This window comes from Pleurodeles waltl, chromosome 4_2, assembly GCF_031143425.1.
Source record: "Pleurodeles waltl isolate 20211129_DDA chromosome 4_2, aPleWal1.hap1.20221129, whole genome shotgun sequence".
NCBI lineage: Eukaryota > Metazoa > Chordata > Amphibia > Caudata > Salamandridae > Pleurodeles > Pleurodeles waltl.
This window is the reverse complement of record NC_090443.1, coordinates 37,222,344-37,246,746: the sequence shown is the minus strand read 5'-3', so window position 1 is coordinate 37,246,746 and position 24,403 is coordinate 37,222,344. Positions and strand designations below refer to the sequence as shown.

Sequence of the window (24,403 nt, the reverse complement as noted above, 5' to 3'; positions counted from 1 at the left end):
TCCCTGCTTACTGATTGCTCACCTCGGGGTATGCTCAGCAAATAGCAGTCTAAATTGGCAGGGTCTGTACCGTGAACAACTTAACAGTGAAAATATGCCATGCACCACAAGGGAGCCTGAATAGGGTGGAGCTAGGCTGGCATCACTTCAGCAAGTGAGGGGGGTTTACCCAAAACGGAACTCTGTCACAGGAAACCGCCATCTCAAGACTTCTAACAAACTAGTGGGGAGCCCCAGAGAATAAGGGGTAGATTGTGGCACAGAAGTATATCATGAGGTGGTCCAAGGGTGTAGCCCGGTCTGCCTCCAGCAGTAACTGCTAACAAGAACCACCATTACACACGTTTTGATTGTCTCCGACTCATTTATGCACAGTATTATGCTGTGTGTGTGATTTAAGTAAAGTACTTTTATCTTTTAAAAAGATTAAGCAATGGCTAGACATTGCATTATTGTCTTGTTAGAGGCTCTCAGCTCAATAAACTAACGACACCACCTAATCGGACGTCTCGACTTTGCTAACTTGAGAGTCCAGGGGTAAAGAGGGTGCACATGGTGCTCAGTTTTGGGTCCAATAATTGTTTCTCTCCAGGACACCAGTGATAAAACTCCATTAATTTAAACAGTTTTAGTCCAGTCACCCACCATGTGCCCTGGGGCTCTCGAAAGAATTTCCACAATAATTCTCCCACTGGTTTCCAGAAAGCATTACAATGCCCTCTTTTCTAGCAATTCATTTTTTTTTTTTAAACATTTTTTTTTTAACCTGTCTTTCCATAAATTTCTCTGTGCTTTTATTCAGTTTGGTCAGTGGAGAGTTGCCCATCCTACATACAAATAGCAGGTACATAGTAACTTGCTGCCTTTTAACTGCGCTTGGTTTATGGTCTGTTTTACCACCATCCGCTTAGAATGTTTAGAAAAAATAGAAAGCAATTTGAGCTACTATAGTAGTAGGTACAGAACTGCTGGTGCCCGTGCTGTGTGTTCTGTAAACTAGCACACATCATGCACTTGGGTGATAGGGAGACACGTCTGTTTTGGGGGTACTTTGTGGCTATAACTTCGGTTGCTGGTGTTTTTGAGCTCTCCATAGCAGGGCAGTAAAAAAATTGATTTGTATCTCTAACCAGGTAGTTATCTTATAGCTAGGACAGAGAAGCAACTTGTGCTGGTTCCTTGCGGACACCAGGATCAGAAAGGCCAGGAGGGATCACACAAGTATTAAAACTGAATATTGGCTCATGGGACAGCTGGCACAATTGGCTTTAGATATTTATTCTTACAGTGCACGACCAGATGACTCTCCTCCTGTCACAGGGAGGTGCCTTTTCCAGTCCTCGGTCTTTGTTTCTCGAATCATTCCTTCCACCTGTGTAAGTCCAGTTGGTTCAATGGAAAGTAATCCAGACTACAACTCCTTAGTACCCTCCTGTTAAGTGAAAGGTACCCTGGAGGCTTGGAGTCATCTTGTATCCTCATCCTTACATGTAGCAGGATAGTTCTGGGGTTAGGGTTGCTGTATTTCAGCCCTTGGATTTTCTGTTTCCTGCTTCCCTTGCCTAACGCTTTATTTTTGTCACCCTCACAGGGTTCTTCCTCCAGATGCAAGTCGCTCAGTGAGTCTTCCGAGGGCCACAGGTAGGCATCCAGTCACTTTCATTGCATTAAGTCAAAGCTCATTTTGTTAATGTGCCTGCTTGGTAGCAGTGGTGGGCGGGGTTCGTAATCCTACTGAGGTCCTTAGTGGGTTAATAATAATAATGCTGTAGAGATCTTTGTGTGACTTATTTCTCAGAGTTTCAAGTCCTGGCTTCAAACTTCCGAGCTTGATTGAATGGGGTTGGGCAAAGTTGTGAGGTTTTCTTCAAAGCTTTGCAAGGTTCACAGGGTTCGCAAAGTTTAAACTGAGAGCAAAATGATGTTGTGCAACAAAAAAAGTTAAAAGTAATATTTTGATGAAGATTGACCTCATAAATATAAAAGCCTGCATCCGGCAAGAGTTGCAAAGCGTATAAGACTATTAGAAACTTTGCCGTAGAAATTTACATTTTAATCACAACTGCTAGTGAATGCCATTGAGTTGGGTGATGGCGCTTGTTCAAATTCAGCTGTTTGTAGTTGGATTCTATTATGTTTCATTATAATATGAGATGAAGAGGTTTTTAAAGCCATTCCTTTAAACTGCCACAGTGTTATGTTTGCATATTGTAACTATCAACGACTTCACAATGCACTTTTATGTTGGGTTTAAAAAGCAGACATTTTATTTGGAAAGGTTATTGGGACCATTTTCTAAGGATTCATAGCGGAGCTTTGCAGCACAGTTGCCACCTCGATGTTGCTTCTGTTAGTGGTTCTATTATGTTCATGTCCCTTTCACTGATAAACGTTTTAACTCTCGATTGAACGTTTCCTTTAAGCCCAGACTGGTATTACAGGTCAGTTGTTGAACATCACGAGTCCCCACTTGTCACCCTCTCCTTCTTCCCTTAGGTGCGCGCACGTTTACATCCTGGGGGGTTTGCTCGCCCAACTTCTCCTTTTCAGTCTCATTTTCACTTATGGTATTGCTTTGGTCTGACTCAGCCCATGGGGCTGTGACCCTGCCGAAAATAAGGATTTGTAAAAACTAAAGTCAAAGACCGGTGCCCTTGTGATGTGGAGTTACCTGGACAGCCTTAGTTTTTGTGATCGTAAAGGACGAATTGGCACGATTATTGGCTGCCGTTTTGTAGTCTCGGAGTTACAGCGGTTTAAAAAAAAAAAAAAACTGAAATTTGCAAAGAAATGTGTGGGATTTTTGCAAAATACATATCATAAGTATCTTGAATTACTTCTTAGAGAAGACATGCTTCACACAGAAAAAGTCATGCAAGATACTGCACAAGACTGCTTTGAGGAGAAAATGTTGCTGTGAGAGATTTTCTACTCGAACCTATCTCCTGCGGATAAAAGCTGCAAAGAATTTGGACCATGGGGAGTATGTTAGGCAAAATTATACGAGATTACTCTGGCATAACAGAAATTGCACAAATACTTTTGCACCTTCAGCTGGTTGATGGAGCGTTTGGCACCTGTGTCCATTAAAGCATGGAACTTCCTGAGAAACTGGGTTTCGTTCTAGAGCTAGCCGCCCTCACCGAGGGTCCATGAAGGTTGTGCCCCTCACGTTAAGAGACCCCGTGAGACCCGAGGAGCAGCTCTCCTGCTCGGGTGGAAGTTCCGAGTCCCTAGGAGATGGAGTTCTGTCACTTCAGTCGGGACCAGTGCTGTGGCACTGAAGCCCTGCTATATTGGAAATTGAACAAGCATTGACAGAGCCAACAGGTCTGACATGTGCAAGCCGTTTATTCGTTTTTGCCTTGCAAACACATGAATTATGCAAAAAAAAAAAAAAAGTTTTAAAAAAAGGATAAAAGTAAGCAGGCTGCCACACTAACCCTGGAAGTGAAGTGCATGCGCGGTTTTCAAGCAGCTGTGAGCGGTGATGAGGTGGAGCCCCGCACATCACAGTCCCAGACAGCCAGTGAGATGAGCCGTTGCGTCGTGGGCCACTATGTGGTGGGTGAACGCAAAAATTGTTGACATTTGAACACACCAGTGGGCGAAACGGGCTCACTGAAGGCCCCTTTATCTTTGAATATATAGGTGTATTTTTATATTGTTTTTTTAAAATAACACGAGGGATGAGAAACAGCCAAATCTTTCTCCAAGCCAGACCTAACAGAAGGGGTGGAGGGACTGGGACCTTACCTTTCAATAGGGGAGGTGCCGGGACACCAGGAGCGGCGGCAGCCCCGGGGGTCCGGGCATCAGTTACGGGGTCTCTGTGAGTGGTGTTAATGTTCCCCTGAGGGGTGAGAGTTTGCGAGCCCCGTGTCGGGGCACATTAAGGGGGGGTGTTGGGGGGTGAGCTGGTGCATCGAGCAGCAGGTGCAGGGAGGGCACCACGCCCATGGCGAGCTGCTCCCCTGGTAAATATTTGATAGATCTGTAGGCGACCTGGCGCCTCCCGCTTCTGCCGAACATCTGCCTCATTCAGCTCCTGCCGGAGCCGGCTTCCCGCCCAAACCCCACCCTCCCAGGCGGGTGACACCGCCTCTCCCAAAACCGTTGGAAGCGGCTTAATCATTCCAAATCCTGAGGAGCTGAGGGCAGGAAGCGATAGGCGGATCAAGGGCTGTCCCAAGGTCGACCTCTTACCTTGGCACCTGCCTATAAACTTAAACAAGGAAGGCCCCGACGGACCTGTATTTCTTTAATTTACATTTTTATTAACTTTTATCTGTGGTATAGAAAAACACATTATTCATTGTCTTCCTTAATAAAAAATGTTTATTACCAACGTCAAAATGTAATAATCAAAAACCTGTATTTGGTTGCAAAGTTAATTATAATGCGTGAATGATAAATAACCAATTGTGTACGCTTCCACTATTGAACACAATGTTACGTGATTCGGCCAAGAAAAATAGCCCCTTATCCCCACACTACACACCCGCAAGCATTAATACATTCAGACTCCTACCAAGCACCACAGAAAGTAATGGATCCCAGACTTTAGGCATAATCAAAACTCTTTAAGTGCTTGCACCTTTTATCATATTTTCGCGTTGTTGGTTAGCGTCCTCTGGATCTTAAAACGGTCGAAGCATCTTTCGGTGGCTTCTTCATTATTACTTCCACCTTCTTCAGGTCCCAACTTAAGTGGTCTATGCATTAAAACATGTAGGGCTTCTGTCAATATGGATGAGTTGGTCTTTATGTTCTTTTGACCTATTTTGCCCAAGGGACAGGAGTCCAAATCTATGGATCTTGGTTACAGGGCGAGCAGATACACTGTTCTATCAGGTGGGTTGATACTGCACCAGTGCTGTAGACAATCTTATGCTAAGAATGATGCTGTTGCAGTGCATCTGTTCTTTTGTGGCTGGTGTATATTCTTTCTGCAGAGTTTCCTGCACATTATCCTCCTGAGCCTCTCTTTCAGGGTTTCCTGTAAATTGGCTCCTTTTCTCAGGACAACCTTTCCCCAGGCGAACCCTTCCTGTTCCACCTCTGACCCAAAGGAACATGTGCGTTCCCTACCTGTGTCTCTGCAGAACCCATATACAGGGAGTGCAGAATTATTAGGCAAATGAGTATTTTGACCACATCATCCTCTTTATGCATGTTGTCTTACTCCAAGCTGTATAGGCTCGAAAGCTTACTACCAATTAAGCATATTAGGTGATGTGCATCTCTGTAATGAGAAGGGGTGTGGTCTAATGACATCAACACCCTATATCAGGTGTGCATAATTATTAGGCAACTTCCTTTCCTTTGGCAAAATGGGTCAAAAGAAGGACTTGACAGGCTCAGAAAAGTCAAAAATAGTGAGATATCTTGCAGAGGGATGCAGCACTCTTAAAATTGCAAAGCTTCTGAAGCTTGATCATCGAACAATCAAGCGTTTCATTAAAAATAGTCAACAGGGTCGCAAGAAGCGTGTGGAAAAACCAAGGCGCAAAATAACTGCCCATGAACTGAGAAAAGTCAAGCGTGCAGCTGCCACGATGCCACTTGCCACCAGTTTGGCCATATTTCAGAGCTGCAACATCACTGGAGTGCCCAAAAGCACAAGGTGTGCAATACTCAGAGACATGGCCAAGGTAAGAAAGGCTGAAAGACGACCACCACTGAACAAGACACACAAGCTGAAACGTCAAGACTGGGCCAAGAAATATCTCAAGACTGATTTTTCTAAGGTTTTATGGACTGATGAAATGAGAGTGAGTCTTGATGGGCCAGATGGATGGGCCCGTGGCTGGATTGGTAAAGGGCAGAGAGCTCCAGTCCAACTCAGACGCCAGCAAGGTGGAGGTGGAGTACTGGTTTGGGCTGGTATCATCAAAGATGAGCTTGTGGGGCCTTTTCGGGTTGAGGATGGAGTCAAGCTCAACTCCCAGTCCTACTGCCAGTTCCTGGAAGACACCTTCTTCAAGCAGTGGTACAGGAAGAAGTCTGCATCCTTCAAGAAAAACATGATTTTCATGCAGGACAATGCTCCATCACACGCGTCCAAGTACTCCACAGCGTGGCTGGCAAGAAAGGGTATAAAAGAAGGAAATCTAATGACATGGCCTCCTTGTTCACCTGATCTGAACCCCATTGAGAACCTGTGGTCCATCATCAAATGTGAGATTTACAAGGAGGGAAAACAGTACACCTCTCTGAACAGTGTCTGGGAGGCTGTGGTTGCTGCTGCACGCAATGTTGATGGTGAACAGATCAAAACACTGACAGAATCCATGGATGGCAGGCTTTTGAGTGTCCTTGCAAAGAAAGGTGGCTATATTGGTCACTGATTTGTTTTTGTTTTGTTTTTGAATGTCAGAAATGTATATTTGTGAATGTTGAGATGTTATATTGGTTTCACTGGTAATAATAAATAATTGAAATGGGTATATATATTTTTTTGTTAAGTTGCCTAATAATTATGCACAGTAATAGTCACCTGCACACACAGATATCCCCCTAACATAGCTAAAACTAAAAACAAACTAAAAACTACTTCCAAAAATATTCAGCTTTGATATTAATGAGTTTTTTGGGTTCATTGAGAACATGGTTGTTGTTCAATAATAAAATTAATCCTCAAAAATACAACTTGCCTAATAATTCTGCACTCCCTGTACAGTGACCCTGTTCCCAGGGCGACCATTCAAGCTCTGTGTCTTCCAAGAAAAAAACCTCCTAAATTGCCTTTGCCCCAAGACAACATCCATATGCCGCCTCTGACCACAAAGCAGTCACTCCTATCATTTTAATGTCCAGGGTACGTGTACTCACCCTTGGTTTCTAAGGTGAGCGCCTCAACCCTCTCTGTATCCCCTGAGTGCACAGGCCTACCCTCAGTCCCCCGGGCAGCAGTTCTAGCCTACCCTGCCTCCCTCTGTCTCTAGGGTACCAATTCTGACCAAACGTTCTGTCACCACAGCAGGCTTTCCTTCCTGCCCCGCTCCCCTTCCCTGACTCCATCCCAAAGATTGCCCTCCTACCTGTCTAATCCTCAGACTACAAACACAGAGGCAGGAGTAGTGTCTCTCCACCCTGACTCTATCTTCTGGGCATGTACTCATGCCAGTCCGTCCCAAGCTGCCCATGCCCCAAAAGCATTTTTGCCTATTCTACTTCGGACCACAGGACCATTTCCTCCTAAGTTGCCTTGACCATTAGGGTGAGTGAGCGACGACCTGCATGTGCACCCGTTCTCTATCCTTAGGGCTCGTATTCTTACTTGGCCTCTGTCCCAGTGAACTTCCCTACCTGCCTCGGCCTACTCCTAATATCACCTCGATCTAAAGGGCACCCATTGCTGCCCAGCTGTGGCATTGGCGCATCTACTGGCATATAGTGTATATATATAACACTTTACTACGTTGAAAACTGTGTCTATCTCAAACTGCACAAGGAGAATAAACTTTCGTTTTGCCTGGGTCACTAGAAATCACACCAGGCCTAAATATTGTGCCAGGGTAACATTCACTGAAAAGTGAGTCCGCAGGAATGTTGTAGTTCACCATTAATGTATTGAGGAAAACTGCACCAGTTGGTAATAAAAGCAAAAGGGTGCTTTTTAGAGACCCTATGCAAGGTAAATGTGACACCACAATACAGTGTCTGGAAGAATGCTTAAGAATGGAGTATATAGGCCATTGCCGCAGAGCCGAGCCAGTTGCTTAACCCGGAAGCACTACATTTGTAGAAGCAATGTCAATCTGGCCATGGGCTTATCCCGCACGCGTAGGCACTGGATTGTCCATGCTTACATACAAGGAGGAGAAATAACAACCGTCCTGGCAGAGGGAGAAAGTAATTCTGCTGCTTGTGACCTAGGAACAAGAGAAATAAGGGCTTCGTGACACGAACAAGAGACACATGGACCCTGGATCCTGCTTACCAGCGGTCCACAACTTTTGCCAGGGCTTTCTCCAGTTTCTTTGCTTTGTATCGTCAATAACCGCATCGGTTGAAAATGTGGGCGTGCTGCTCGACAAAAATAAGTAGACGGCTATAAAAAACGAATCCAAATGAACAAAAATAAACACTAGAAAAATAAGAGTGACAACAACAAAATCTTCGAAACCCCTTATCTGTAGATCAGGCCCCATCCAACACACTGCCCTCAAGCCCCCTAGTGCCCCAGTAGGAACAGTAATTTATCCTCTCATAAAATCGATAACAAGTGATTGGCAGGGCTTGTGTGAATTCTTCAAACGCCGATATTTTTTATGGATGAACAGTATTCCTTTACGCCTCATTGCGTCGCAGTCTCGGTGGTAAGCCTGTGTTAGCGTTTGTTTTTGCACAGTAGAACCGTACACCCTTCCGAAACTGGTAGCTTGGTCTGCAAGCGCTTATTGGCCAAAGACTCAAATGGCGGAAGCCCAGTGGTCAGTGCCCCTCCCTGCAGGCTGAGATTGCCCCGTTTCGAGGTGATCCGAATGTGTTTGCGCTCGAGTGGTAATGTTATCGCTGAAACAGGGTTAATCCTGTCACCTCTCGGCCCTTGTCCCGGGCAGTTTTCGCTAACAAGCCTTTGTTTGCTTTTCAGGAGAGTTATCACCTTGGAGCGGAAGGATGACGAGACCTTTGGGTTTGAGATTCAGGTGAGTGTTGGCCTTGTCTGCTCCTCTTAGGATGGGGCCAGTAACTAGCCCGGACTAGACCGTGGGAGGGTCCTTATCATTGCCGCCCATCACTGTGTGCACAGATGAGGGCCGTCTGAGTATTCGGAAGGTACATCTGTGTTGTACCGCAGCGAAGGGTGCGGGTGACGGGTAGGATCGGGGGGCACAGGAGCCATGTTCACCTTATTGTAGGTGGTGCCCGGGTCTATGGGTGAAAATATGGAGCTGCCCCACAACATGTCTCACTCTACGGAAAAGACGGGGAGTGAAAGAACTTTCCCTGATGGAGAACAATAATTAAGCGACGCATTTATCCATTGTGTGTAGCGCCAACCAACGGGTGCGGGACATCCAGTCCTGTGAACCCGGCACCCAGGGACCAAGTTCCTGGAAAAAACAAAACACGTGTGGCATAATTATCGTCTTAAATGTACATCAATGCCACGCTTACAGTCAGCGATGGGGTAAAAATGTAGCAGTGCGTATTAACGCAAGTAAATATACGATTTACTGGGCATATTTTCATGTTTAGACCACATGCAGGGATAGCCGAGGTGTAGAATCATTTTGTTTTTATTGGTGCCTTGAATACGCCGCCTGAGTTTATTAGAGCTACAAATAAAATTAAATAGATACTATCCCAAATAGAAATGTGAAAGAACTGTTATTTTACCTGTTATAAATCATATGCATATTTTCCACTTATTAATGAGTTGGATGTATGAATGGGTCTAAATAACATTAAAACAAACAAGGGCATATGCTCGCTTGATGCATTTAAATACGGATGATTTGTTCTGCCTTGAAGGTATATAATGCAATATAATGCATAAGGGCAAAAGGTTTGAGAAACGAGTGTCCGCTTGGAACGGCAGCCCTTGGGCATCTCTGACATCCCTTGGTGCTTTATGAAATGCTTATCACTCTTTCAGATCATGTCTTTCGGAAAGCTGGCATCACCTCGTGCCTACCATTAGACTTCGTGAAGGGCCCTGGTGCAACCCTTGGGCACTTATTGTAAATTATGGGCGGGGACCAAGCCCCTTATGCCCTTATATCCTGGTGCCTATTCTTTGGGCAGTGGGAGGTGCTTCTGGTGTGGTTACTAAGGATATGGGACATGAGGTTTGCTATAGTTGGTTTGGGTGGATTGTAGGTTCCAAGCTTGTGCTGCAAAAATAAACTCCAAAATGCAGACTGCCAGAAGAACCGCGTTTTTGTATGAATTATTTCTGTGGGAAAATAGAAAAGAGATTTCGAAGAGAAACTGCTAAAAGACCGGCTTTTGATGCATTATTTCTCCATAAAAATGGAAAACCGACTTCAAAATACTGTTTACCAAATCATAAATTATTTCTACATAAAAGGAGGGGGAAAAAAAGATTTGAAAATACCGACCTTCCAGAGCTTCGACTTATCATTGATTTCCCTGAAAAAAAAAAAAAAAGTCAACCCGTGTTTACATTGCAAATCTATTCATACTCACTACCCACATATTTTATAACTGGGCCAATTAGCAAGTCTAAGCCAAGTCTTAGTTGATTGAGGGGAAGGTGCATAACAGCATACTTGTAAGGATATATTTTTGTTAAGTCAATAATTTGTTAGTCTGTGTTTTAGAGTCTATATTTGACCAAAAGCTATTTTTGCAGGTCTTTTCTCGTAACCGGAATATGCGGTTGAGAATGGGCAACACATGGCGGGGACTATGGGGAGGGGCGCGCATATATAAGTCTCTCAGTTTCCACTTGTATCCAACTGTTCCCCTCAGTGGTTCTTGCAATTTGTGGTTAAAGTGGGTATGCAACTCATAGAGTGTGATGTCTCTTGGCTTGTTTTTCAGACATATGGCTTGCACCATCAGGACAAGAATACAGTTGAAATGTTCACCTTTGTGTGCCGTGTACATGAGTCCAGCCCGGCCAAGCTTGCAGGTCTGAAAATGGGTGAGTTTGCGTCCTTGAATCTTTATAGGCTTACAAACTAAGAATTATATAAAGTTGTCAAATGCCAGCTCTGCATATTTCACCCACACTTCGTGTGCCCACCTATATCTTTGGGGGGGGGGGAGGGGGGACAGTTTTGTGTTTCAAGTGGGTACACTGTAGACCGAGCCTCGGACACCCTCATGTGTAGCTTATAGGTTGTCAGGTGGAGCCTGAATAACCCTAAAAAACATGGGCTCTGAACATCAAGAACGGTAAGAAAGTGTTGTCTATAGGGAAAGATTGAACCTTACGGTACTTGTAATCTGCAATAATGGGTCAGTCAGTCATTGGAACATATATATCAAAACAAAATTAGCTATCATTACACAGTCCTCGAAGGACTTTCTAGAGAAGTTCTAGTATTAATTACGGCAAATAAGATGCCAATAATTCACACTTGGGACAAACAACCTGAAAAATAAGACACACAGTGACCTTGGACTTGTTGCTATTGCGCTACATCAGAACATACAATGTCACACTGTTGTATGAGTATACAACGACTGTGTAATGATCTATCATTTTGTTTGGATAGAAGCCTACCTCTATGAGGAATGTATAAATAAATAGCTTTTGAATGGTTCCAGGAAATGTTCTACCTCGTTTTAAATTGAGGGGTGACCCACAGAGCAGCACAAGTGTCCTATGGGAGGGGTACTTTCTAGGATCAAGCCTGCAAGAGAATGCACTAGCGTATGCATCTCGCTTGCAAGACTCTATTGTTATCTAAAAAGGACTTGGAGTCCGCATGTAGTTTACCATTTGTTGGCTTGTGTGGAACTGTTCCTTACAGTCTCGTTGTCGGTCACTGCAGGCTAAGCATCATTTTGTATCTGTCGGTGGAGCAGGGACCAAGCACTGATTAATTCAATTTGATCAGTGCCCGTCCGCTGCTTCAGACGTGACCAAGTTGGTACTTTTAACTTCTAAAGCCCTGCAAACAGAAGGCGTGTGACTGGCAAAAACATAGTTAACTCTTTTTTTTATTTTTTTTTATTTTGCCAAGTCTTTTCTTTCTTACTTTGCACTCATGTTCAGTTTTGTTTTTACTTATGGAAGCTGTTGACTATTATCTTGTTCTAAATGTTGCAAAGCAAAATTATTTCTTTCTTATGTGTAATTTCCAATTTATGCTTGAACACATAATTGCGCAGTACACCACAATCTGCCCCACCGCACTCTAATCTGCTTCACCGCAGTCCACTCCAACTCATACCAAACCACCCCACTCAAACCAGTTCCCCAGAACAATCCAATCCACACACTCCAATCAACTCCACTCCAAACCAAACTACTCACCCCAACCCACCCCACTCCAATCAGCCCCATCCGCCTCACTACACTTTGCCCCCACACCCATCCAAAACAAGCTGCCTCATGCCAGTCCAAAACAATCTGCCCCGCTCTGATCCAAAACAATCTGCCACGCTCCAGTGCCTAACTCCAGTCCAAAACGGTCGGCCCCACTCCAATCCAAATCTGTCTGCCCCATTACAATCCAAAACAACCTGACCCACTCCAATCTGCCTTATGCCAGTCCAAAATAATCTGCTGCCGCACTCCAAACTTCCCACTCCCGTCCTAAACAATCTGCCCCACTCTAATCCTAAACAATCTGACCTAATCCAATACAGCCCAATCCAGTCTATCCCACACTAATCCAATCCACCCCATTCCAATCCATTTCACCCCCACCCCATTCCAGTCCACCCCACTTTAGTCCAGTCCACCCCATCCACCCATCCCCACTCTAGTCCAATCCACCCCACCCTAGTCCAGTCCACCCCATCCTAGTCAGTCCCCCATCCCAATCCAATCCACCCCACTCCACTCTAGCACAGTTCACCCAACCCCACTCTGTTCCACCCCACCCGAGCCCAATCCACCCACCCACCCACTCTAGTCCAGGCCTCCTCTCTCCAGTCCAATCAACCACAACCCAATCGACCCACCCTACTCAAATCATCCCACTCTAATGTAGTCCACCTTAATTCACTCCACTCCAATCAACCACTGTCCAAACCATCTTAATCCATCCCTCAGTCCACCCCACCCCAAGCCAATCTACCCCACACCAATCCAATGTACCCAACTCCAGTCCACCCCTAGTCCAGTTTACGCACTCCAAAAATCCATCTCACTCCAATCCACCCCACTCTGTCCAATCCACATAACTCCAATACAGTCTTTCCCACTGCAATCCATTCCACCCTACTCAATACAATCCTCCCTACTCCATTCCACCCTACTCAATGCAATCCACCCTACTCAATGCAATCCACCCTACTCAATGCAATCCACCCTACTCAATGCAATCCACCCTACTCCATTCTACCCTACTCCGTGCAATCCACCCTACTCCGTGCAATCCACCCTACTCCGTGCAATCCACCCCACTCCTCTCGACCTCACTCCTACTCTACCCCAATCCACCTCACCCCAGTTCAATCCACCTCACTCCAGTCCATCCAGCACTCCCCACTCAATTCCAATCTAATCCACCCACTCTAGTCTAATCCCGCCCAATCCACCCCAAACCAATCCAGCGAGTCCAATTTACTCCATGCCAGTCAATCTAATCCAATTCACCCATTCCAATCATATCCACCCCATCTCACCCTAGTCCTATAACTCCAGTCTAATCCACCCACTCCAATCCGATCTACCACAACCAATTAGAATCCACCCCATCCAATCCACCTACCCCAACTCAAATCCAATCCACCAGACTATCTCAATCCACTTCACCCTGTTCCACACCACTCCAGTCGACGATACTGCACTCTGGCACTCTCTGCTAGTGAACCACCAAATTCTATTCAGCTCTACTACACCCTACTCCAACAAATCCACTCTGACACTATACTCTATCAAATGCAATCTACAACAATACTGCCACCCACCCCACTCCACTCCACTCCACTCTAGGCCACTCCTTGCCACTAACTTTTAACCTTTCTGGACAGCAGCCACATTGATGTACAACATGGCCAAGCACATTGCGAAGCCAATAGCTCTTATATAGGCGAGACCTATTGGCTTTGCCAATGCTTCTTTAGTATAAATATATAGTAAGTTGTGCAAACCATGTTGGTTCAACATCCCAGTAAAAGCTGGTCCATTAGTGTACATTACAAGTACGATAAGGTTCAATTTTTTCCTGTAGAGAACCCTTTCTTACCCTTCTCCTGACTTCACGGGCACAGCACAAGTGTCATACACTTGACAAAGCGCTGCCTATTCAACAGCACTCCACCCACATTTCCCAGCAAAAGCTATTGAAAAACTGTGCATTTAACAAATGCATACCCTCAAAGCACTACCAAACCACCATACAGTCCGATCAACCATGCGAAAGGGCACCCTGAGTCAGAATGCACTACAGTGCAGCAGTAAAGGCATATCAGTCTTTCCGCATCATACCCCGGTCCCCCTCAGGATGGGTATCTGACCAGCACTGCCCTGAGGAGGTGGGGGATCTACTGGGTCTAGAAAGGTGGCCCAGCTTGGCAGACACCCCCTTTCAGGCCTGTGGGTTGGACCTTCCTCTTCTGCTCTTGACCTACTGAGGTCTGCGGGGGGCAAGCGACTGCTGCCACGTGGTGGTCGCACTTGGCTTGACGTCGTCGACATTGAGGGCTGCCTGATCCATGCTGTGGTTCTTCTTGAGTGCTTTACTGCCCCAGTATACCGGCCCTGCTGAGAAGGGCTGCTGCTTGCCTGCTACGAAATGTGGATGCTGATAGTTCTCACTGCTGACTTGCTGCTTCCGCCCCTTTGCATATCAGAGAAGTGCTGCTGTTGTCACATTACATACATAGTGGCCCTGCGGAGAACTGCTGACACTGCTGGGCGCAAATGCGCTGATGGCCACCACTGGTGCTCATTTTTGAGGGCTCGGGACTACTTTTCATCATAAGACTTTGACCCTGAGCAGGAGGAAAAAAGACAAATGGAGTACAAAGGAAGGTGAGAAAGAACCTGTGAGATTGGAAAAGCCCCCCCATAGCTGACATGCTGAAAGATGGTGGTACGGTCCGATTGAATGTATAGCCAGCGTACTGCTGCTGTCATACTGAACGCTCAACAACCCTTCTGACGTGGGTTGGCACTATTTGATTAAATGTGTGGCGGCTTGGCTGAGAAGTGCAGATACTTTCCTAGTATGCCAGTTCCGTGGAGCAGGGGTGACACAGCCCTCTTTGAGTGGCTTTGCCTATAAGCAGGGCCACTGGAGTTATACAGCAGGAGAGAAGGAACAAATTATGTAGTAGGGTTAGCTAAATTATGTGGCAACAAAAGGCATACTGCGGCACGTTTTGTGATTGTACCGTATTTTCTCATTTTTACTTGTGTTAATTCGGTCTGGGCAATTGTTTACCCTTATTAGTACCAGTTTCATGCCCAAATACAGCAATAGGCAACAAAACGGTGCCCAGCCAGCCACTGCCAAGGGTCCCCCACTTCATGACCGTACATGCTTTTAGTTCACCTTTGATCGATCCTCTTGAGACGGAAACAATGTTTTTAGTTAAAATCTGCAAGTTGTGTAGCGTAGGATGGGTTATGTGGCAAAAGCGGTAATCTCACGTAATTCCTGTGAACTACCATGCTGCACTGCTGACGAGTACCAACACTCGTTTAAAACTCAGTTCCTCTGCTGGGAAGTGCGGGTATTTGCCTCACTGGTTCAGTGCCTACGAGAAGTGCACAGACCGCAACCTGGAAGCTCCTTTCTTTCATACAGGGGCCTAGAGCCAACACGGATGTGACGGAGAACAAGCACAGGGGAAGGGGGTGGCTCGAGAGCTTCATTTGGGCGTGGCTGCTCCTCTTGTACTCACCCCCTCTTCGGAGGCCGCTGTCTTCCCGGTCAGGAAATGACACTGTGCGTTTATTGTGTTGCTGGGAAGCGGCCGGGACCCCTAAGAGAGAGGGGAAAGAAAACATGTGCTTCTGGACAGAACCAGAGACTGTAAAATGGGGCGGCCATGTTTGTCCTCTGCTTTACCACCATGGCGCCACTCTGCTCCCTTAGGGCCCAGATTGGGCCTGCTGTAGATGACCAGGCCGGAGTTCACCCGGCCAGGCAGCTCCTCGGGCGAGTGTGCATGCTGCACAAGTATACGAATGACCAGCAGATTTCGGGGTTCAGGCGGAGTTCGGGGAGTAACCGCCTGCTGCTAAAATCTTGGCTTCGATGCTCAGCGAAGGAGAGCAATATGCCTCCTGCTGTGGCCCTGCACTCCTAGTACAGTGACGGAGTTAAGTGGCTGCTTGCTTCAGAGAGCTGTGTGAAACGCCAGGTCAAGGGTTCCAAACGAAGCGAAGCAACTCTGCGGGCAAAAAGTACGTTCCAACACCCCCGAGATAGGTTAGTGTGTTGAAGTGAGGGCCAGTGTATGTTGGCAGTTTGGATGGCTCACACCTCGCCAAAATGAACCCCACTCGAATTTGAGCCCAGAACACAGACCAGGAACTACGTCACGTATGAGCAACCACTGACCGTCAGTAGGCCTTGCCTTCAAAATGCGAAGGCTTTGTTATTGTCTTGCCAATGCTTGCTTGTAAAGCATAGTGAAACGGAGAAAACCAAAAAATGACTGATGATGATGATGCAGGTGTAGGGTGACCAGATTTTGAGGAGCAAAAACCGGGACAGGTCAGACATAAAAGAAGGACTAGAGACTTTACTCTCACTTTTATATCTGGCCTGTCCCGTTTTTTTGCCGATCTTTGTTAATGTGTGCCTATACGTGTGTGTGTGTGTGTATATATATACACACACACACATTTACAAGACTACACCTATAAAAATTAGGTATGGCCTGACCTCCCACCCACTTCTCTCTACTCCCCCCTCGTTTTTCTGCTGGGAGCGGACGGACGGGGGACTGTGTTGCCTGACAGTAACAGATCCATTACTTTAATTATTTCATACTTTGTAGTGTATGTTAAAGAAGAGAAAACTTTTAACTTATGCTTCCCTAGATAATCTGACTTTTGTCCCAAAAACCGGGACATTTATGTAACGATCTGACCTTTGACCCAGAAACCGGGACATTTGTTTAAAATTAAGAGAAGCGTCGGGACACCAGGACAGTCCTCTAAAAACCGGGACTGTCCTGGGAAATCCGGGACGCCTGGTCACCGTATGCAGGTGCCTCATAATTCATGCGCATGCATGAGTGGCCATTTTGAAAAGGGTTTTCTGAAAAAGCATTCCTAGATGGCCGCTATTACTATCATATGCATCTAACAACATAACACGTTCATACACGTCGAATCACACCAGCGGCTATTTTTTTTGCTTTTTTTTTTTTTGTTGGAAAGTTTAATTTACCTTTCCAAGATAGCCAAGTGCAATATTGCAAAAATAAAGTAAAGTAGCCCGGTTATGGTGTGCATCTGCTAAGACCTTGTAGAAAAAATCATTTTTGTCTATAGAAAGAAATTTGCAAATCACGTAGCAATGGCAAGAAGCTGGAGGGGACGAAGAAAAGCATCGGATGAGCAGGGAGGTGTGTTCCAGCAACAAAGCAACCGGTTTGTTAAAAGCAGCAGAAGAGAAGGGAGGGCTGGCAGAGCAATTGAAGAACTGGTAGAGGTAATGAGCAACAGAAGAGTGGGGAGGGGTGGCACGGTAATTAAATAAGAGGGGTAAAGCAACATATAAAGCAGAGAGGGGCAACAAATGTAAAATAAAAGCAGCATACACGGAAAGAGAAAACATGCACTTCCATCAGCTGCTAAGAAAAGTTGTTTCCTGATAGTAAGCAAAGGAAGGATACAGGACTTCCATCAGGAACAGTGTAAAGTGGCTATGCACCAGAGGAGGGACAAATACGAAAAGATGAAGGGAAGCCCCTGAATATGAAGCAAGGAAATTACAGTGCTTATCATTTGTTGGCTTTGTAGTCCGTGTGCTGACCCAAAACCCACTGTACCAAGTACTGTACACAATAGGCCTTTTGTCCACTGCCTGCTAAAGCTGTTGGTAGATGAGATCGAAAAAGTAGTGTTCACCACATTCGTTACTGAAAAGGAATCTCAAGTTTGAGTGCCTGCATGTTAAGCAGTAAGCAAAGCACTAGAAAATGATGAGCTGACCTAGAACCATTTCGAAATAGTAACAGACGTGCAACATTATACCAATTATCAGCTGCCTAAAACAAACTATTGTAGCATTTTAGAACCGAAGCTGAAAGGGGAAAGAAGGCGGTGAGCTTATCTGTAGTGCCACGCGCATTAAAGTTTTGGATGCACACAGGTTACTGGGTAATACATCTAGGCCTTCATTGCCGTTCAGGGGTACCACTCCCAGAGTATGGGTGCGAGGGGCTGAGCCCCTTTCCATTGAGGCACTCTAAAGTCTTAACTCTTAAATATGTCGCAGTCATGGTGAACATTTTGACAGCCAAAGTGAGAATAGAAGAAAGATACAATAAGAATATATTAAAATGCTATTTTGGGGGATGAAAAAGTGAGATGCAATATTGCAGCTTTGAAAAATAGCAATGTATTTTGTTATGCATGTAAAGGGAAATGTAGGAAGGGGCCATCGTTTTGAAATGGAAAGCATTTAAAATTTAAAACCACTGAACCCAACTCATCTGTATAGTATTTTAGTCTTGATATATATTTTTTTTTTTTTAATTTAACTGTTTTACCAACACGCGGACCAAGCCTGAAGAGTGTCTGGGTGCTGTACAGAAAAAAAGCAATTCTGCATTATGACAGATTAATTTGATGACGCAAAGCAATAATAAAACATTTTTACATGTGAAAAGCAGCATATAATCAAGGGTGCACTACATACTGATATGTTAATCCCTGGCAAAACAGTGATGCCACTGAAGTCTTCAGGAATATATAAAAAAATACATGGAAAAATGTTGCTAAATAAAGATTGAAGGAAAAAGTATAGATAGCGTTATAATTGAACCAGGACCATCTTACATTGAGTCTTATCCCAGAAGTAAATGAATGCACTGCAGTCAAGTTTTGGAAGAAAAACAAATCTATTTGAGCACCTCAGTGTCCGAGAGGTCTCGAACAAGTTTTCACTCAATTTTATGAAGATCAGTTTGCAAAGCAGAGGTGGCTGCCTCTGCTCCATCTCATGCCTGTAAACCTTTCCTCCGTCTGTATCTCTTTGCTGTTCACACTCATCAAATGCACACTTACACGCTATACCCACAAACCACCACTTTCTGCACACCCAGAATATTTGTCTTGCGTTTTTAATGTAGCAACTTACCTAAAATGTTGGCTTCTTAGCTTATTTTATTAATGTTGATCATAAAAAAATCCTATCTGTAATATTGTCCTTCCTATCTTTTTCACTTTTCCTTTAAAACATTTTCTAATTTCCATCTCTTCAATCTGCATTATCGAGCTCACACCTATTCCCTGTCTTTATAGGAACCTACCTTCTTTCTTTTAGACCTCGAACTAGCCATCCTGCTGCTCCATGAGATGGTGATTGTCTTCCCAGCACTGCATGAGTCCTCTTTTGCCTTCCACTCCCACAACACCCAACACCAGTCTACATGTGTTCAACACTCCCGCAGTCCTCCCTACCCTGTGCTCCCCATGCCCACAGCTCAGCTGCCCATTATTGTATTGCGCATCCCTGGCCTCCCTGCCCCCTTCAAATGTGGTATCTACTTATACTTCCCGACCTCCCTGGCCACTTAGGGCCTACCTATGTGCTCCCAGATCCACTGGTTCTCTTGTTGTCCCGTCCTCCTGTAGTAGGTGCTCCTCAGTCCTCACTGGTGGGTAAAGAGAGCTCTTGCCCAATCCTCCTGAGGAGGCGCAACCATGTTTTCTTGCGTTTCCTCCTTTATCTGTCATCACTGGCTAAATCTCACCAGCCCGCGTCATCTTTCCGGATGTGCTACACCTCTTTTTCAACTGGAGATCACCACTCCACCTCGTGTTCACTTCCTCTGCTACAGTGACATGGATTCAGTTAGCCCCTTGTGTTAGGAGACTTGTGCTAATATGACGTTTCCTCTTTTCAGGAGACACCATCACTGGTGTGAATGGTATCAACGTGGAAGGCGTGCGGCATCGGGACATTGTGGATATCATAAAGGCCTCTGGAAATGTCATCAGGTAAAACCAAAACCGTCCTGGGACCTTCAGGTTAAGGCTTGAAGGTCCGTTCTCCGTGTTTAATGGCTGAAGTCCTCAGGCCAAGGATAGTGGGACAGATGTACTTCCTTAATGGCTGCCTTGACACAGGCAGAGTAAAGGCTTGCAGGCTTAAACTACTCAAAGAAAGGCAATACTCAAGCCAAGGCTCCTGAGCCTGATCATACGGTACAGGATTTACAGGACCTGCTTGATTTCAAGAGGCGTTCTTGGCTTATGATGACAGGTCAACTAGTAATTGCTGCCTAGAGGGTGCGGTCACTGTCCAAGGCATATCATTTGGAGGGAGGGAGGGGACAATATTTTGTAAGTCTTGAGAACAGCAAGGCCTGCCGTTTTGCTAGTTCAAAAATAACTCAAATTAATTTCTTAACAATATAGTACTAAAGTCAACAAGGGTGCATTTAGGGTGGAAAATGAATGCCAGGCCTTTTCTTCCCTATTGTACCCCAGTCCTGAAGAGGCCAGCTCTCTCCATGAAGTCTGTGCTCCCATGCTTAACATGTTTCATTTTGACCCAGCTGTCCCATCTGCTTTTAAGCTGCATCCTTTTCTACTGTGTCTCAGCAGCCTACTGTATTCTCTTGGCTATGCCTTGTGCCTCCGGTACTTTTGCCCAAGCTCTGGCAGTGTTTGGAGTATTTTATGAAGTGTTCACTGTTGAAGGCCAATCCCCATGCCTTGGTATGTGCACTGAGAATTCTATGGCTGAACCTATTCTGCACATTAGTCTTGTATTGAGACTGCAATAGTTGGCTGTTGACAGAAGATGCAACTTTTTAGGTTGTATCTAGACAACTTTTTAACAATGTGACCTCATTGGCCTATGCGTTCAATGCTGCAAATGTGGTTTGTCATTTAGTCTTCCTCATATGAGATATTGATCCCTATCATAAATGAAGGGCTTGTGCAGCATCTCTTACAGTTGATTTCTTGTTAGGGTGTAGATTGGTAATTGACGCCACATGTATGGTCTTTGCTCTGTAACTAGAGACCCCATGCTCACCCATGTTTGATTCTGGGATCTTTTTGCATTAAGACACTCGCCGTGTAATGAGAGTGTTCCTTGCAGTATTAAGTGCTTGTCTTGTAATTCGTTTTACAGGTTGGAGACCTTGTATGGCACCGAAATCCGACGGACGGAGCTGGAAGCTCGGCTGCAGTATCTGAAGGTAGGGGATAGACACATCAGGGGCACGTCACGTCTTGCCTTTGGTATGAGGGGGCAGAGGGTTTCCTGTCGGGTTGCCTCCTTTTCATAGTGTACTGGGGTTACGAGGCAGACTGCTCTGGCAAGAGGAGGCAAGCTATACGCCATTGTAGGACTTGTCCTGATTTTGTTTTATTGTGTTTAATGCTGTATTCTTCTTATTTCCTAGCAAACTCTTTACGAAAAATGGGGCGAATACCAATCTTTGATGGTCCAGGAGCAACGATTAGTCCACGGTAAGGGGTGGGCTCCTGTGCGGGAGGCTGAGTGGTAGTTGTGTGCAGTAGGAAGAGACAAGTATGGAAGGGGGATTCTTGGCTTCTTGCCTCTGGTAACGTTCTGAAGGCAGCCACCACACTTACTGTCCATGGCTTGTTGTCAGGAGGCTTCCTGTGGCAAGGGTGGTAGAGGGGAGATTTCCTCACTTGTGATTGGGAGCGGGCTGAATGTATTGGGAATAATAGTCTCTGGACAGGAGCTTGAGAAAGAGTAAGTTCACCTACAGCAGAGAGTGGGATTCATTTGCAGGGACTGAGCGAGGGAAGGGGTGCTCATTGTGCAGAAGCTGGAGGTCAGGGTTTCCTCAGCAGCTGCTAAAGTGGTCACAGATTAACTGATGTCACAAGAATATCTTGTTTTCAGACATTGGCTTTCCTTTTACAAATCTATATTTTGAATGTGATAGCCCAATGAGTCTGGGTGAACCAAACGAAAACTTCGGGTCCCAGAAGGCACTGATGTGCCACCTGAATGCCTCAGACCTGAAATTGAGGGGTCCTTGTGGCAGTTGTCTATTTGTTTTTTCTGATATTTAATTTGGTGAAATGGTAACCCTGGAGCTGTGCAGGGGCTGGAGAGAAGATTGTAGCTATAGGTTCCGGGACTGGAGGAGAGGGCCTTCAGTTAAGGGGAGGGGGGGAGCTCTTTGCAGATGAGGGAGGGAACAGGGGCATTCTGTGCAGAGGCAGCGATGGGGCAGTGCTTCCAGTGGAGAAGCTGAAAGGTGCCTTAGTGTACAGATCAGGAACGGATATGGGCGGGGCTGTAGTTGAAGCCTTTTATAGCACCATGTTACTAAATTTCAGGTGCCTTACTGTTTGACTCTGCATGTGGTACTCAATGACCTCCTTGTCCTCTTGATTGGTGTTGTTGGTCTGTGAAACTATAATACTGAATACCCTTTGTGTTTTTTCTTAGGAATTGTCGCCAAGGATCCGAGCGTTTACGAGACCCTGGAGTCGGTGCACTCCTATATCTATGGGACGAGCATCTATGGTGGCCCGGAGTCCTTGCGGCACTTCCTCTCTGCCGGGAGCACGTGCAGTAGTGCCAGCTGCCTCAGCAGTGCCTGTGAGGAGGACCCCTTGTACCAGACTTGCTACTTCGAGTCAGTCGACTCCCTGGAGGAGGTCCCTGCTCTCCACTGCAAGGCTAGCAGCAGTAGCAGCCACCCGAACCGGCCCACGCTGATCCGCAGCTCCAGCATGAAGTGTGCCACCAATGGGGGGCCCACACGCAACTGGGATAAGCCGCGGGAGCAGAATAGCTACGTGGCTGCACCCAGAAAACCTAAGCACAAAAGTTTTCGCAAAAGGCTTCTAAAATTTATCCCTGGACTCAACAGATCTCTAGAAGAGGAGGAAAGCCACTTGTAGGGTGGTTGTTTGAACACTGCAACACTTCAGTGAGGCTGTGTCTGAACCTGACGTGATAAGCCCCTCACACAAGGCCTTGGGCTGCACTTCATTTGGATTGGAGAAGCTCTTTGTTTGTATGTCATCTTTGGAATGAACCAAATCCCTAATATTGGAGATCCACGAAGGGGCCTTGGGAACATGTCTTGCTTATGAAAAGAGTATGACCTTGAGTCCAGGAGAAGCCTTGTAGGACGATCCAGAGCGGGGGATGGCTCTTTGTTTTTGGCTTAAGCACGGATTCAGCCTAACAAGCACCCATGTAAGCTGTACAGACCAGGAGATCTGATTCCTTGTTTCCTGAACTAACAATGTGGCAACTCCGTGCTTTCCGTACTAGGACCAAAGGGGGTTGGAACATTTCAATCCATCTCTTTCTTTCCGGGCTAAAAGTTCCAACACGAAGAGGAGCTGGTTACTTTTTTCAGATTTCGCACTGTAGGGTTTGCGCAGTCCAAGAAGACCCCCTTGAAATGGCTCAACTGGTGAAGATCTCAAGGTCCTACAGGGCTGGGCTTGAAGCAGGCGGACACGGTTTACTCCATTTTTGCCCTAAGCTCATCTGGAACCCAGAGACGCAGAGCCCCATGTACAGTATAGAGGGTTACCGTGCCAGCGACCCCTGGAAATCTTGCGGTCCTGTCAGGGGATTGGGAGAAACTCACCTCCTTGGGACAAGACATTTTTCTGTAACGAATCAGCCGTGTACACGTGCCTGGCCAGACTAACTTATTTATTTATTGTTTTTGTAAGTAAGAGAGAGAGTGTTTATCGAGATGTTTGCTTTTGTTGCTCTGTACTGTAATTTACGCCTCTCTGGGTGGGCGGAGGTAGGTTCTCCGCCGCTCTCGGAGGGCGGAAAGAGGAAGGAAATGTGCACCGATTGTGCAAGTGTGCTCCTCCGACTCCCCGCCCTTCATTCTCTTGGTGCGGTGTCACGCTCCGAGCCTGGTTTACATTATTTAATTGGAAGCACATCTCCCTTTGAAGGCAGGCGAGGGTCTGAAGGGGCGTTGAGGCCTTTCCAGACACGCTGACAAGGGCCCCAAAGTTTCACTCCTTTAGGCGGCCGCCTGTGCTGCAGATGGGGGTCAAAGACTCACTGTGGGCTGGCGGCCCCCGGGGGGCGCTGTAAACCGGGCATGGCAAGCAGATGTCCGGAGCAACAGGGCGGTGGCCATGACACTTTAATCGCCTCCTCTGTCGCCATGTTCCTCGGAACTTTCAGTTAATCCTGTGTTTTTTTTTTTTTTTTTTTTTTTAAATATAACACCCTTTTCTATCCTGGTAAACGGCAGTCACAAAATCCCAGTATCCAAAGGGGAGGTTAGAGACCAGGATTGGTTGAGGGTGAGAGGGACGTGGTGCCTCGTGGCAGCTGTCAGTTGGAAGGAGGCAGCTATAAAGGGGGGTGTTCAGATCCCTGGCAGTGCTCACTTAAGGCCTCTTGTTAGCAGCGTACGTGCACGGCGACCCTCCCTTGACACGCGTCCCTGGAATGGGGCCTGCTGTGGGACCTTTAACCAGCTGGGCACTTTTGGAATACCGCTGCGTTTCGGGGGTTAGGCGGTTCTACTGCCCGTCTCGTCCTTTGTACAACAACATGTGCCCCTAAATACCCCAGCACGTTCCAAGGATGACAGATGCCTCCCCACAGCACACGCCTTGGCCAGC

At 46.1% G+C, this 24,403-nt stretch overlaps 1 protein-coding gene across 1 annotated transcript in view; it reads left to right on the top strand.

The window, feature by feature from the left end:
- Positions 1–23,999, top strand: part of TAMALIN (trafficking regulator and scaffold protein tamalin) — a 38,783-nt gene extending 14,784 nt beyond the window's left edge. The window contains exons 2-8 of the mRNA XM_069230529.1: positions 1,592–1,641; positions 8,600–8,654; positions 10,519–10,621; positions 19,693–19,786; positions 20,931–20,997; positions 21,205–21,271; positions 22,233–23,999. Of these exons, the coding sequence (XP_069086630.1) occupies positions 1,592–1,641; positions 8,600–8,654; positions 10,519–10,621; positions 19,693–19,786; positions 20,931–20,997; positions 21,205–21,271; positions 22,233–22,690 (894 nt within the window). The 3' untranslated portion in view covers positions 22,691–23,999. The remainder of the gene's footprint in view (positions 1–1,591; positions 1,642–8,599; positions 8,655–10,518; positions 10,622–19,692; positions 19,787–20,930; positions 20,998–21,204; positions 21,272–22,232) is intronic.
- Positions 24,000–24,403: the final 404 nt, after the last annotated feature.